Source organism: Pogona vitticeps, chromosome 2 (genome assembly GCF_051106095.1).
Source record: "Pogona vitticeps strain Pit_001003342236 chromosome 2, PviZW2.1, whole genome shotgun sequence".
Taxonomy (NCBI): domain Eukaryota; kingdom Metazoa; phylum Chordata; class Lepidosauria; order Squamata; family Agamidae; genus Pogona; species Pogona vitticeps.
The window spans coordinates 174408512-174423495 of record NC_135784.1 but is presented as its reverse complement, the minus strand read 5'-3'; the positions used below and the strand labels follow the sequence as shown (position 1 = coordinate 174423495).

Below are 14984 nucleotides of genomic sequence, written 5' to 3'. Positions count from 1 at the left end.
TGGGGGGGGAGAGAGAGAGAGAGAAAGAGAGAGAGAGAGAGAGAATGTGTGCACTCCAGTGGGAGGAGGAAGGGTCATTACAATCAGCTGCTTCTCACTACAATACGGTTGCAAAAACATGCTCATTGGAAAAACATAAATATCATGTAGGGCATGTTTTCAGATTGAATTTATACAGTTTCTATAGGGTTTGCAATGCAAATAGCAAATGTGCTTTGGATGGAATGTTCACTTGCACTACAGCTGCCTCTGCTCTGCTCTTTTTTGAAACAAAAATTGATCTGAAATTAATACAAAGATATACCATAAGCATGGTCTTTTTAAAAATAGGTACAAAGACCAGCCTTACAAATCCTCCATAAGAGAATAATTTTACTTCTCTGCCCTGCAAATAATATGTACAGTATGCTAGAAATGCTCTCTGACTTCTTACCTATCCGGAGTCTGATTTGTTCTGTCACCATTCAAATAAGATATTTAGTCATTTGTTAATCAAGGATCAGCAGCTACAAAGTTCTCTTCTCATGGTCAATATGGTTGTAGACTGATCCAGCCGCTGGAGGGTCCGTGGCCTCGAACAGCGAGGCTGGCCTTGCCCTCCACCCGGGATATCGCGAGATGGGCCAACGCGACTTCCGGGTGGGAGGGGAAAGCCCTGGTATTTAAAGGGCCTTCCCCTTCCGGAACGCCCTATAGGCATCTACGGTGGGTCCCGCAGTAACTTCAGGTAAGCCAACAGTACATCCGACCGCCCGGCACTGCGGATCGTGCGATTACAGTGCCTGTGGCGGGAAGATGCGCTGGGACACTCCAGACTAACAACCCTCAATCAAAGGGGGATAAAGGTCTGGGGGCGTTCGGCTAGCGGCCGGCCAGGTCCCTGCTATCCCTCGCGGTCGCGGGGGCCTGGGGGGCCGGGGACTCGCCCTTACGTTAATCACTTTAATTGTTTCCGCACTACAGCAGGCCCCCTCCTTCAGAATAAAGAAATTGATATATATGATTGTACAATTAATAAAGTGTGGCCCGTATTTAAACCCATATTATTGTCTCGCGCCTTATTCCGGGGTTGGGGGGGCAAAAAGTTATCAGTCTGAAGAGGAAGGTTTATCCCCTTCCAGAAATTGGAGGTGCAGGTGGGGGTCTGTTAATAGAACAAGGAGTGGATGAGCCTAGCAGAGAGAGAGGGGTCTGATGATCCATGAGCTATTTCAAGAGGTTCTTGGTCTACATGGAGAAGATCCCAAACATGCTGTTTTTTTCAGCAGTCCTAAAGGGACATCACCACGGTGGCTAAATAATGAGCTAGGCTGCGGTAAATATGTCTTGTTCTCCAAGGATGAGAATTCCCACAAAGCCATGAAGCTCATTATTCTTGGCAGGAAAGAACCAGTGCTTTCAACGAAGGTTTTATTCTCAAGGCAACCAGTACTTTTGTTCAAAGATGGAGAGTCTTCATATGAAAGAAACCTCCCCACCATCACCACATGGAGCAAATAATCTCTTTCTGCCACCATGTCAGCAGGACTAGCCTCAGGGGACATGAATTGTATGCAGTCCTCGGCTATTCAAAAAGCATCTGCATTTTACTAACAGAAATAGTTTTAAAGCCTTCAGATAAGAAGTGCTACCACTGACCTCACTGAAAATTAACTTCCAGGGCCCACCCAAAAGATCTTACTGCCAGAAGAATATGGTGTTCCTCATGGGATTTGATATTGCAGTTCTTCAAATCCATGTAATCTCCATAACAAATAACAGTATTTACGCAATATGCAGTTTTGCATATTGTGCAAATTAGCTGCATTGGTTTGGATTGTTTTACCCCTAGTGCATCAGCCTTGGTATCATTTATATAATAATTGCAGATTTGAGTGAGGCAGTAAAATGCAATGGTTAAGACGGTTGGACTTGAGAGATCCAAGTTGAAGCTCTTATGGTTGTTGTGGGTTTTTCGGGCTCTTTGGCCGTGTTCTAAGGTTGTTCTTCCTAACGTTTTGCCAGTCTCTGTGGCCGGCATCTTCAGAGGACAGCACTCTGTGCTCTGGTGTAGCCATAGCCAGCTACACCAGAGCACAGAGTGCTGTCCTGTGAAGATGCCAGCCACAGAGACTGGCGAAACGTTAGGAAGAACAACCTTCAGAACACAGCCAAAGAGCTCAAAAAACCCACAACAACCATTAGATCCCGGCCGTGAAAGCCTTTGTGAATATATTGAAGCTCTTATTTAGTCACAAAGTTTCTTTGGGGCTCATGAGCCAATGAGTTCTTCTGCCAAACTTGTTCTATAAGGTAATTTTGGGGATAAAGTTCAGAGAAAGAGACCAGTAAAGAGCCCACATACATCATTGATATATATAAATGTAAGAAAGAAAGAAAGAAAGAAAGAAAGAAAGAAAGAAAGAAAGAAAGAAAGAAAGAAAGAAAGAAAGAAAGAAAGAAAGAAAGAAAGAAAGAAAGAAAGAAAGACATTTTGCCACACATGGGGGCTTCTGGTGATGTTCTTATGAGGTAGTTGTTGATTTTTCTTATCAGTTTTTAATGACAACAAACAAACAAACAAACCCTCACAAACCTAAAAATCCATGAAAATATCACAGGAATACTGCAAAAGTGACATGCTGTCATCACATTGCCAGGAAATATACAAGAAAAGTGAGGGCAAACTTCAGAAACTAGGAGTAAAAGCAGGGTGTGGTTTCCTCCAGAGATAGCACCACGCACACTGAAAAGAAAAGGAAGCAAGGCTTCCTGGCAGGCTAAGCATTTAAAGCAACATCGGACTGAAAACATTAATGGCTTGGAAACATTAATGGGTTTGGAATGCAACATTCAAAATCCATTAGTAATTTTGCTAAGTTCCGGTTTAGAATGTGTTGGTTTTAAAAGAAAAACAACAAGCGAGTTTCAGAGCCTGCTGGAATGGGAGATGGAGAAAAAGATTTTTGAGATTGTGGGGATACAGTACGTTTGTTTCTTTGTTTGTTTGTTTATACCCCACTCATCTAGACCAAAGTCTACTCTGGATGGCTAACAATAATAGATAAAATAGAAACAATATAATAAAATAAAAACAACAGTAATAATATAGTTCAAGATGGAAAAAATAAGTGATGACAGGAGGAAAAGCTGGCCTAAAGAGCCAGGTCTTAAGTTTGCTCTATAAAACACCCAGAGAGGGAGCCAGACAGATCTCTGGGGGCAGACTGTTCCAGAGGCGAGGGGCCACTGCCAAGAAGACCCAGTTTCTTATTCTTTCTCACCGGGCCTCCCTCGGCGTATAGCCCCCTCAGCTGCCCTTTTTAGCTAGAACGAGTGATTTGGGTAGATCAAGGTGGGAGGAGGTGTTCCACCAAATATCGAGGTCCTAAACCATTTAGGGTTTTATATGTCATCATTAATACTTTGAAATCAGTGAGGAAAAGAACAAGCAGCCAGTGCAAGGCAGCCAGAGTGGGGGAAATCTGCTGATATTTTCTCACCCCAGTGAGAAGTCTGGCTGCCGCATTCTGCACCATTTGAAGCTTCCACATCAATCTCAAAGGTAGCCCAATGTAGAGTGCATTACAGTAATCTTGAGATTACAAGCGCATGGACCACAGTGGTGAGCGCCCTAACATCAAAATAGGGACGCAGCTGGACAATCTGCCAGAGATGGAAATAGGTGGAGTGGACCACTGACACTACCTGGGTTTCCATGGTGAGTGCTGGATCCAGATGGACACCCAGGCTGCGAACCTCACTCTTCACGGTGAGAGTCACTCTCCTAAAAGAGTTTCCCAAACTACCAATGGAGGGGCCACCCTCCCTCAGGACCTCTGTCTTGTCCGGATTCAGCCTCAGTCCATTCTCTTGCATCCATTGCAGTACAGCCTCCAGGCAGTGCTGAAGGGACGGAACAGCATCCACTGTTGTTGGAGAAAAGGAGATGTAGAGCTGGGTGTCATCAGAGTACTGATGACATGAAGACTCACACCCCCTGATGACCCCACCCAGTGGCCTCATATAGATATTAAACAACCTTGGGGAGATAATCGAGCCCTGCGGATCCCCACAATTGAGACTCCATGGGGCCCAAATTCTCCCCTCAAACTGTACTCTCTGAGGACGGTCCTCCAAGAAGGATCAGAGTCAGGCAAGCGGCAGACCACCAATTCCCAAGTTGGAGATCCTCCCCAGGAGGATACTGTGATCAATGATATTGAAGGCAGCTGAGATATCGAGGAGGACAAACAGAGATGTTTTTCCTCTGTCGGCCTCCCTCAACAGGTCATCAAACAGAGCAACCAATGCCATTTCTGTGCCGTGCTGCAGCCTGAAGCCCGACTGGAATGGATCCAGGGCATTGGTTTCATCCAAAAGGACCTGGATCTGGTCAGCCACCACCCTCTCTAACACTTTGCTCAGGAAGGAAACATTGGCAAAACTGAAACTAAAGATAAAAGAAATTATTGCAGTGTTATGCTTTCTCTTTTTATTAATTTTCATTCATTTTCAATGGAACTAGGGTTTTGGGTCAGGGTATGGGGCATAGGGGGAATTGATATGGGCAGGGAAAAGGGGAAATTCCAGACAGTGAGAGAATACTTTTTACATCCACTTCTACAGTTATACTAAGAAAATCACAAAAACAATTTAGTAAATTTTAACAGAATTTCTATAGTTAATAATCTCTCCATTCCCTACTTGGACCTTCCTGCTCTTCTTTTATCTATACTTTCCAATCCATATTTTGAGTCCAACTATAAAATCATTCTCAGTTTTGAGACTTTTTTGAGATGAACTTCCATTCAATGCTTCTGTTAGTACACCCATCTCTGCCACTTCCAGTATCTTTTCTGTCAATTCCTCTAAGGACAGTATTTCTTCTAGTATTTCCCATATAGTATTCTAGCTGCAGTAATTATGCATATTATCAAATATCTCAATTCTTTATCTACAATCTCAGGCATAATATTCAATAAAAACAGTTCCGGTTTAAATGTTATCGCACAAGATACAATTTTTGAAACATTTCAAGTACAGATCTCCAATAATTTTTTTCTTTCCTGACATGTCCATCAGATGTGATAAAAAGCAATGTCATGTTTTCTCGTAGGTGTTCAGAAACAAAGGTGAAATAACTTTACAAAATACTTTGAAAGTAAATTTGTTTTTACTATTCTTCAGCATTTCTTGCCATTTTTAGATGGGAAGTGATGTTACAAAGTTCCCAATGCAAATATTTTTTAAAAAATAAACAAGTATTTCTAGGGTTTGCAGAAATGTTATGATGAATAGTCATATATGAATAATTTGTCAGGATGAGATATATTTCTTGAGCAGCCCCCTTTACTACAGTATAGGGAATTGTCCAATGATTCCAATAAAATCCCTTCCAACTCTACAATCCTGTGAATTTCTGACACTCATTGAGTGATTACAGCCTACTCCTATTTATTTCTGATCAGAAAATCTAATTTCTGGCTGATTGTATGTGTCTGATGAATAAGGCAATGCTAAAAGACATAATACTGTAAATGACTTGGGTTTTTGAAATTAACAAAAGGACAAGAAAGCCAGTATCTTCCGGCTTCCTGACCTCAGCTCCCTGCAAAAATTACATTGTTATCTAACTATAGGTACAACTTGTGTTGTACATTGTACCTGACAAATTTCATTGTACAGTACTTGATACTGCACCATGGAAAAATTACTAATACATCTGTTATCTTTCTCCAAGACTTTTGTTCCAATGACACAGAAACTAAAATGCTACTGGGTCATACAATCATTGGTATCTGTACTGTGAAAAACACAGATAAAAGCACGTTTCCAGCTTCATGCCAACACTCAGAGCAAAATTCTGAGCCAGATGGAACCTTGATCAGGCCTTCTAGTCGGTGTAGCAGAGAGTAATAACTATCAAATAAAGATCTCAACAAATTGCAATGCATAAAGGTCACAACAATAAAGTTGCCAAGGAGCCTGGAGGAAAAAAAAACTATGAAGAAAGATTGAAGCAGCTGGGTGTGTTTACCATGGAGAAGAAATGGCAGAATCAAGATCATTATGCACCATTAAGTAGCTTGTGAGCTACCGCAATCCTGTGAATTAGTGACCTCCAAAATTTCCTATCATCAAGAGGTCTGTTGGTAATAAAAGACAGCTCTGTTCAGGAATTTGATAGATGGTCATATAGACTATGGAATAAATTTTTCTCAGCTGCTTTAGAGTGTAGGTAGGTAGAGCACACATCAGTGTGTTTCAATGAAAAGATAAAGGAGTTCAACTAAATGTTGATGGTACAAGTGGCTAGACAGAGGCCCTCTGGGAGGCACTGCCGCATTTGTAATGGGCCACAGACTGAAAAATGGAGAAAGGGATTTTCTGTTCTTCTGTTCGTGTTGTATCCTTGTTTGACCTGCGGCCTTGGAACCTGAGAAGAGCTCAGGGTTGTGTTGTGTTTTTTTTGCCTTGGCCAAAAAAAAGTTGAGAATGGCTGGACTAGATCACTTATACCCAGTCTTGGATCCCCTCTATGTCGTCAGTCTTTGAATCCCAGAAGGCCTAACCAGCATGACAAATGCTTAGCAAATTACAGTGGTGCCTCGACTTGCGAACGTCCTGATATACGACCATTTCGAGTTACGGCCATCTTCTGGAACGGATTAAGTTCGGAAGTTGAGGCACCACTGTATCTTAGCTGTAGTCTAAAAACATCTAGGGACTTAGGGTTGGAAACAACTTGATTAGATGCCCAATAAGGTACCTTTCAACTCTTGGATACTGTGAAAAATGTTGATCCTCACTGGGTGATCACAACTCACTCTTACGTATCTCTGACCATAAACAGGCATTAGAGAAAGACTTTGACTGGGAAAAAAATGAAAATCTTAGCTAACGTGAGCATCGGAATATCACAGCGTGAGCTTCTCTCAGTTCTGGTGTTATCCAAATTAGCTTGCTTTGTTTAGTGATTGGTCTGAAGTGTGAGAATCTTTTGAAGTCTTATTAAAATCCTGCCTCATCAATTCTGCAACGTTAATGTGCATTCAGCTCTTGCTGCAGGGCCGTCTCTCACATCTGTCTCTGGCTTCTGATGGAACAGGAGGACTTCTTTAACAGAAAGCCTTGTCCTCCAGACAGGTTAAAACCCTTGCTGCGCTCTTAACAAAGAGGAACTGCTAGCAAGTATAACAAGCTGGCTTACTGGTTAGAACCTTCTAGAACCTTCATGACTATTCCTGCCTTGTTTCATCACAAATGCTAAGCAGTGGTGTTCCATGTGCCATAGTTACTCTCCACAATGGTTTGAATCAGTCCTGTGCCAGGAAAATCCATGATTACTACACCCCAGCGCTCAGTTTTCTTAGCCTGAGTCTTCAGATGTTCATAACAACGTCGATTGATGTCTCTGGCAAGTTCCTCAGGGTTGGTGAAGAGGCCATTACCAGAGCAAAAGGTAAGATAAAGGACAGCTTTGTCACCACTCGTTGCCATGCCCAGGTGCTTCTTAACCTGGTCCCATTTGCACTCTGGTGAGAGAACATGCCAATCATCACCAATACTCTGCTCTTCATAAGGTACTCCCAGCACTTCTTTCTCTAGTTCCTCCAAGATGACAACTTTCCCCCGAGCTTGGCCTAAAGTGGGAATGGCTTCTTTTGCCCAAACTCGTCCCTGGCCTTCTTCCTCCAGATAACGCTGCAAGCGAGGGGCAAAGTCTGCATTGGGAATAATTGGGAGTTCCTCTTTGACCCTCATAAGGACTGTCTCCTGCGGGTGTTCCTCTAGGAAGCTCAAAGTGGTCTTAAGTACCTCAGAAAAGTTGGCCTCCTGAAATGTGTTGACATGGTAGATGAGGAAATGGCCACCTTCTAGCTTACAGCGAATGTCCAGGAAGCGCACACCAGCAACCAGCTGAGCTGCTAGTGGCCAGCTCTGGCACCGGATCTTTGAGCCACCAAACAGGCTCATGGAGTCATGAGTACCAGGGACTGAAATTTCAGACAAAGAAAAATGTCCAGGTAGGCTTGACATCCAGTCAGGGAGGGAGGTGGCAGGCCCAGAGGTGTTGTCAAAGGCCTCTGTTTGCTCCAGCTTTTCAGTCTCCATGATACAAATAGACGCTCCTGAAGGAAAGAGAAAACACCATATTTGCTAAGAGGAAAAGGCATGTTTTCCGTACAGTGAGAATTTAAGACACAAATATTCTTAGATGCAAACCTATCCTGGCAACCCAAATTTGCCCTTAAGTTCCACAATATGTAGTAGTAGTAGGAGAACCAAAGCCAAAGTTTATCTCACATATTGCCTGCTAGGTTTAATTGTCACAGGCTCTTCAACCGTCTGCCAAGCAACCTGGACTGACCTCAACAAACCTGACAGTTTCATTTCCTCTCATATTTGATTTCTTTTTAAAATCAGTTTTTTTTTTCCTTTAGGTGCATTTCAGATTACAAGGGACAGATTGTGTTGTGGGGAGGAACTTCCAGAGTTAGATAATACCTTTATCAGGACCTGACAAAATGATACAAAAGGGGGCTAGATTTCATGTTCTCCCTGACACTTCATCACACTAGAACCCTACGCAGGTTTAACTGCTGCTGTTTTAATCGTCATAAGGGGAGCACCTAGTCCCATTCTCTTCCATTGTTGATTTCTCCACAAAGCAACCGATCTGAAGGCAAAAAGTTCCTGTTCACCCAGAGACTTTTCATGTAAACCAGAACCCTGTTCTTCCACCTTCCTTATTCACAGGTGATATCTCCAAAAGAACAGAGACCTCTCTGTTTCAAACTTGGCACTTTTTGGATAAGGAAAGTGACCACGACATGTATGGTGATTAAAACACACTACCCTCATTATATGTTGATTAAAAACATAGACAGTAACAACTGAACAGGGTATAAGTGGTACCAAAAAAAGTAAGACGATGAAGGAGGGAGTGAGGTCTCAGATTTTCATGACCAAAGTTGCATTAGAAGGAATCAATGTCTGTTTTCAGATGAGAAAAACATGGAGTTCTTTTGGAGAATTTGCTGAATTTCAAAGATTTGCAAAACCAGGGGGGAAATTGTCAGTTCTATCTTCCATAGAACCCCCCCCCCCCCAATTCTCACATAGATATATAAGCTATGTACCGGTACAAATAATATCCTGCCCTTTCATGACCACCCACATTTACTACTGTTCTCCCTGTCCGGTGGTAAATGCTTGCTGCCACCACAGTCACCCAGCAGTCTTATAAGGTTTAATATCAATTATTTTTCAGCTTATGGCCAGGTTTTTTTTAATAATGACTTAAGTTATTTTGACCCAGATGTTACCCTACTTTAAATATTTTCAGTAGGTCTGAAAATGAACCATGTAGATCCATAATCTAGATGTAGTTTGAATAGTACCTTCCACCCTCAAGCCCGTCTACTCACTTAGGAAACACGTCCGTCTCCCTTCTGCTTCCCTTCAGACAGACACCAGAGCTGACATAATCGTGAAGGCATTATAAGCGCAATTTAATTAGCAAGTCAGCATGAAGGTGTCAGGCCTGCTCCATAGACAAGAATGACTGGTTCAGCTGCCTGCTTATGTTAATGCCAAAGGATGTGATGCAGCAGATTGGATAGAATGTTTATGAACTTATCAGGAGTATCATGTCAGGGCCAGGCTGTTCTTACACCCTAGTCAAACTCCTCCAGTTTCCACACAGAATGGATAGTCAAAGACCACAATTTATTTCAGCTAGAGTCTGAGTCATTGTTTGGAAGAAATTCCACACATGTTGCCTAAATCACTTCTGAGTCTTTCTCTTCCTTTGGGCCTGTCCAGATGGGTATGTAGATCGATATTTGCATCACTGTTGGTACAGTTTGGTTCAAACCGAATTGCATCTTCCACACATTTCTATTTAGATCAACCCATCCTGCCCCTTTAAGAGGTGTCCTCCTTCTTTCTAGTACAGAGCTAGAACTTCTGTTTTGTTTGTTTTTTGACACAATTCTTGTTGTGTTGTCCATGCAGGTAGCTAGTTTACTCCCAAATTGAGTGTGAGGGGCATTATCAGAAGTGACAACCATGCGATGTATTAGGTGGCTGGTGACATTGAAAGGAAGGATGCAGAAACCCTCTCCTCTATTTTTGTCTTCTATTTTTTTTAAAAAAAAAATCTAACCGATGCAGCATCTTTCTAATACCATACTAGGTTGATGCATTGTTCTTTCGATACGCCACTTTAAGTAACAAAAGGTGGGGGGGAGGAAAAGGAAAGCCACTGCAGCTGAATGAATGATGGCTTTGAGAAAAGGCAAGGCATGGGGCCATGTCGACTCCATGGGCTCCACTCCTATAAGGCAGAGCAGTTCTGGCTGACAAGAAAGGAGGGAAAAAGGGAGACTCCCTCTCTTCCATCTCCTCAACCTTGACCACAGCATATTCCCTCACACCAGTATTTTTGCTTGTTTGATTGATTGATTAATTGATTGATTGATTTTTATATCACCCACCTGGCTGACAAGGCCACTCGGTATCACCACTGCTGCCTCCTCACTCATGAGTAAACCACGTATGCTTATACACAAGTAAACTGGTGATTCAACAACTTCTGTGGACCCTTCTTAAAAGAGAATAAACATCTTCAGTTTCAACAGAAGTATCACTCAAGTGATAATGGCTTTTTTTTTTTTTTAAAAAAAAGTCTGTTATGCTTGCGTAGCTGTGATCCACACCGAGACCACTGCAGGTATTTATTATCACGCCTATCTGGTCAAACAACCACTCTAGGCGGTCTACCTTTCCATGCACAAACCGTAGACTTAATTTTTTTGCATGTGAGAACGGCTTCATTCTCAATGGCTGGCAGAAGGGATAAAACTATCATTATCATTACTTGTGTTGATATTTTTTCCTTGAAGTTATGTCAATTAATATTTTTTCTATTCATTCTCCACCTTTCCTCTTTTTAATCTAATATTAAGTATTCCTTTCTTCCTTCTATGATCACACAGCACAGGTGGGAACTAATATTTCTTCTGAGAATACAAGAGATATTCAGATTTGATCATTAATTAGTGGCAATTTGCTATGACTGTTTATATAAATACATTTACACTGGTGTAAATCCACAATAGGATTCTGGTCACAGTGTATCTGTAGCCTGGCAATTTCAGTGGTATGCTGATACTTTCATGTACTTATGGATATTAATTCCCACAGATATCTTTTTATTGCATTGAGTTGGGGAGACTGATTACCAAGATAAATTTGGATCTGGGTAGTAAGGCACTGTTAAATTTGACCATTTGAGGCATGTGTCTGTCGCAGCTTATGGAACAGGCATTCGTGATGTTCCATCTTCCTGCTAGTTTCACCAAAAACATGCAGAAGAGAGAATAAAAGAAATAATCTTTTAACCATGCACTTTGTTGATTTTAAATTTGTTTTTACCTGAGCACTACTTTTTAGTAGAAAGACAGAGTGTAAATGTAATTACAGTGGGACACGATTCAACAAGGATCCCAGGAAATTTTTTTTTTTAAATCTAATCCCTGAAAATGAATATGATAAAAATAAATAAATGTGCATTTTGTGCACCTGTTTCCCAGCAATGCCCTCTGGTGGGCTGTTGGAAAAAGTGCCTTTTATACAAGCATGCTCAGTGTAATTATTGTGCTGCCTGCTAGTATTATCTGAAGGCTTGATCCCACTGACAATAAAACCTGGGTTCTGCTGAAAAAAACACAACAGTTGGAAGGGGCCTATAAGGCTGTCAAGTCCAGCCTTCTGCTCAGTGCAGGAATCAATATCAAAGCAGATCTGACAGATGGTTGTCCAATCTTCTCTTGAATGCTTCCAGTGTTGGAGTGCTCACCACCTCTGAAGGTAGGTTTTTCCTGATATTCAGCCTAAATTTCTAATATCAGTGTTGCTTCTTGATACTTCTTTAAGACTTCTTGGGTTTTTTTCTTTTTTTCCTGTTTCAGTATTGATGTTTCTTCTTTATTTTTAGAATTAATTGTATAATTGCATTTTATATGCTATTTTAACGGGTTTTAGCTGATGTAAGCCGCCCTGAGTAGACGTTGTCTGGAGGGGCGGGATAAAAATCGAATAAATAAATAAATAAATAAATCTGTGTAACTGTAGCTTGAGCCCATTATTACATGTCCTGCACTCTAGGATGATCAAGAACAGATCCTGCCCCTTCTCTGTACGACTGCCTTTCAAGTATTTGAAAAGTGCTACATCTCTCCCCTCGCTCTTCTTTTCTCAAGGCTAAACATCCCCAGTTCTTTCAATCTTTCGTCACAGGGCTTGGTTTCCAGTCCCCTGATCATCCTACTTGCCCTCCTCTGAAGGTACTGTTCTGAAGCCTCAAAGATTTTCCCCTGGACAATCTACCAGTCATTAAAAGTGTCCTATGAGGCCGTGTCTTGTTGTTATTTAGTCATTAAGTCATGCCCAACTCTTCGTGACCCCATGGACCAGAGCACGCCAGGCCCTCCTGTCTTCCACTGCCTCCCAGAGTTGGGTCAAATTCATGTTGGTTGCTTCGGTGACACTGTCCAACCATCTCATCCTCTGCCATCCCCTTCTCCTCTTGCCTTCACACTTTCCCAACATCAGGGTCTTTTCCAGGGAGTCTTCTCTTCTCATGAGATGGCCACAGTATTGGAGCCTCAGCTTCAGGATCTGTCCTTCCAGTGAGCACACAGGGTTGATTTCCTTCAAATGGAGGCAAGGTTTTCTGCATACATCCCAAGCTCTAAAAGTTAAACCAGAAGAGGCTCAGCTAAACCTAAGAAGAAGAAAAACAACACACCCTGCTAAATGTATGAATGCTGAAGAGTGTCTCCCATCAGGACAAGACTCTAGCTGGACCACCTGGAAATCATTTAATATACAGTACTCCAAAGTGAAGCAGGAAGATTAAAAAATATCAAGTAAAATGGGGCTACTTGGATACAGGATAAATATTCTGTGACTGTGGGGAAATTAAATCAATGTAGAACACTCAATTCCCACGCTAGCAAGGTTATGCTCCAAATCCTACAAGGTAGGCTTCAGCAGTATGTGGACCGAGAACTCCCAGAAGTACAAGCGGGATTCCAAAGAGGCAGAGGAACTAGAGACCAAATTGCTAACATGCGCTGGATTATGGAGAAAGCCAGAGAGTTCCAGAAAAATATCTACTTCTACTTCATGCAAAAGCCTTTGACTGTGTGGACCACAGCAAACTATGGCAAGTCCTTAAAGAAATGGGAGTGCCTCACCACTTTGTCTATCTCCTGAGAAACCTATATGTGGGACAGGAAGCAACAGTTAGAACTGGATATGGAACAACTGATTGGTTCAAAATTGGGAAAGGAGTACGACAAGGCTGTATATTGTCCCCCAGCTTATTTAACTTATATGCAGAATACATTATGCGGAAGGCTGGACTGGAGGAATCCCAAGCCGGAATTAAGATTGCCGGAAGAAATATCAACAACCTCTGATATGCAGATGACACCACTCTGATGGCTGAAAGTGAGAAGGAATTAAAGAACCTTGTAAAGAGGGTGAAAGAGGAGAGTGCAAAAAACGGCCTGAAACTCAACATCAAAAAAACTAAGATCATGGCCACTGGTCCCATCACCTCCTGGGAAATAGAAGGGGAAGATATGGAGGCAGTGTCAGATTTTATTTTCTTGGGCTCCATGATCACTGCAGATGGAGACAGCAGCCACAAAATTAAAAGACGCATGCTTCTTGGGAGAAAAGCAATGACAAACCTTGACAGCATCTTAAAAAGCAGAGACATCACCTTGCCAACAAAAGTCCAAATAGTCAAAGCTATGGTTTTTCCTGTCGTGATGTATGGAAGTGAGTGCTGGACGATAAAGAAAGCAGACCGCCGAAGAATTGATGCCTTTGAATTGTGGTGCTGGAGGAGGCTCTTGAGAGTCCCCTGGACTGCAAGGAGAACAAACCTATCAATTCTAAAGGAATTCAACCCTGAGTGCTCACTGGAAGGACAGATCCTGAAGCTGAGGCTCCAGTACTTTGGCCATCTCATGAGAAGAGAAGACTCCTTGGAAAAGACCTTGATGTTAGGAAAGTGTGACGGCAAGAGGAGAAGGGGACGACAGAGGATGAGATGGTAGGACAGTGTCTGCGAAGCAACCAACATGAATTTGACACAACTAGGGGAGGCAGAGGAAGATAGGAGGGCCTGGCGTGCTCTGGTCCATGGGGTCACAAAGAGTCGGACACGACTAAACGACTAAACGACGACGAGAACTTCTGTGTCTGCAATTTATACCCCATCACATGTACAAATGAATATCCAGCAAATGGCTAAGATAACACTATTGAAGCAGCCTACCTCTGGTCAAAATAGTCTAATTATCTCAACATTTTAATTTAATTTTAATTTTACTTATATTTCATATGTATCCATTTTAAATTGTGTAATGCTTTGATATAATTGAAGAAAGAGGAAAGATCCTTAGATATTCCTACATCAGTTTGCAAAGGACATACATGAATTCCCATTCCAAACAAGGCACACATACTAATTAATACATGAGAAATAAAATGAAGTGTATTTACAATGTAAACCTTTATCTTTGTTTCATAAAACATTGGTCTGTAAAAAGAAATCCATCCCGTAGAATAACTTAAAACAATTCTACATTATTCCAAATAAACAAGCATAGGATCGCTCTTTTTTTCCCATCCCGATTGGATTTATTCCCAGGTAAGACACGCAAGCCATGAATTGCTTTTAGAGTAAATTAATTATCATATACTGTACACAGTATTTCATTTCAGTCCAGCCTTCGGTACAATGTGTTTTCTGCCCCCGTAAATCAATATAAGTCTAGTCCTTCTCACACTGTCTCATGAGACAGGCCGGGAATGCCTCTCCTTCCCCCGTTTCAAGGGCTCATGTAGGGTTGCCAACTTGCGGGTTGTGTGTTGTTGTCCCCCCCACCCCCATAACCCTCAAGCTGGCAGCCCTA

At 42.0% G+C, this 14984-nt stretch overlaps 1 protein-coding gene across 1 annotated transcript; it reads right to left on the bottom strand.

The window, feature by feature from the left end:
* Positions 1-4491: 4491 nt before the first annotated feature.
* Positions 4492-10524, bottom strand: LOC110071763 (1-phosphatidylinositol phosphodiesterase-like). Its single transcript, XM_078386445.1, has one exon. The coding sequence runs from the start codon at positions 8095-8097 to the stop codon at positions 7249-7251; it is 849 nt and encodes a 282-aa protein (XP_078242571.1). The 5' UTR covers positions 8098-10524; the 3' UTR covers positions 4492-7248.
* Between the last annotated feature and the right edge of the window lie 4460 nt (positions 10525-14984).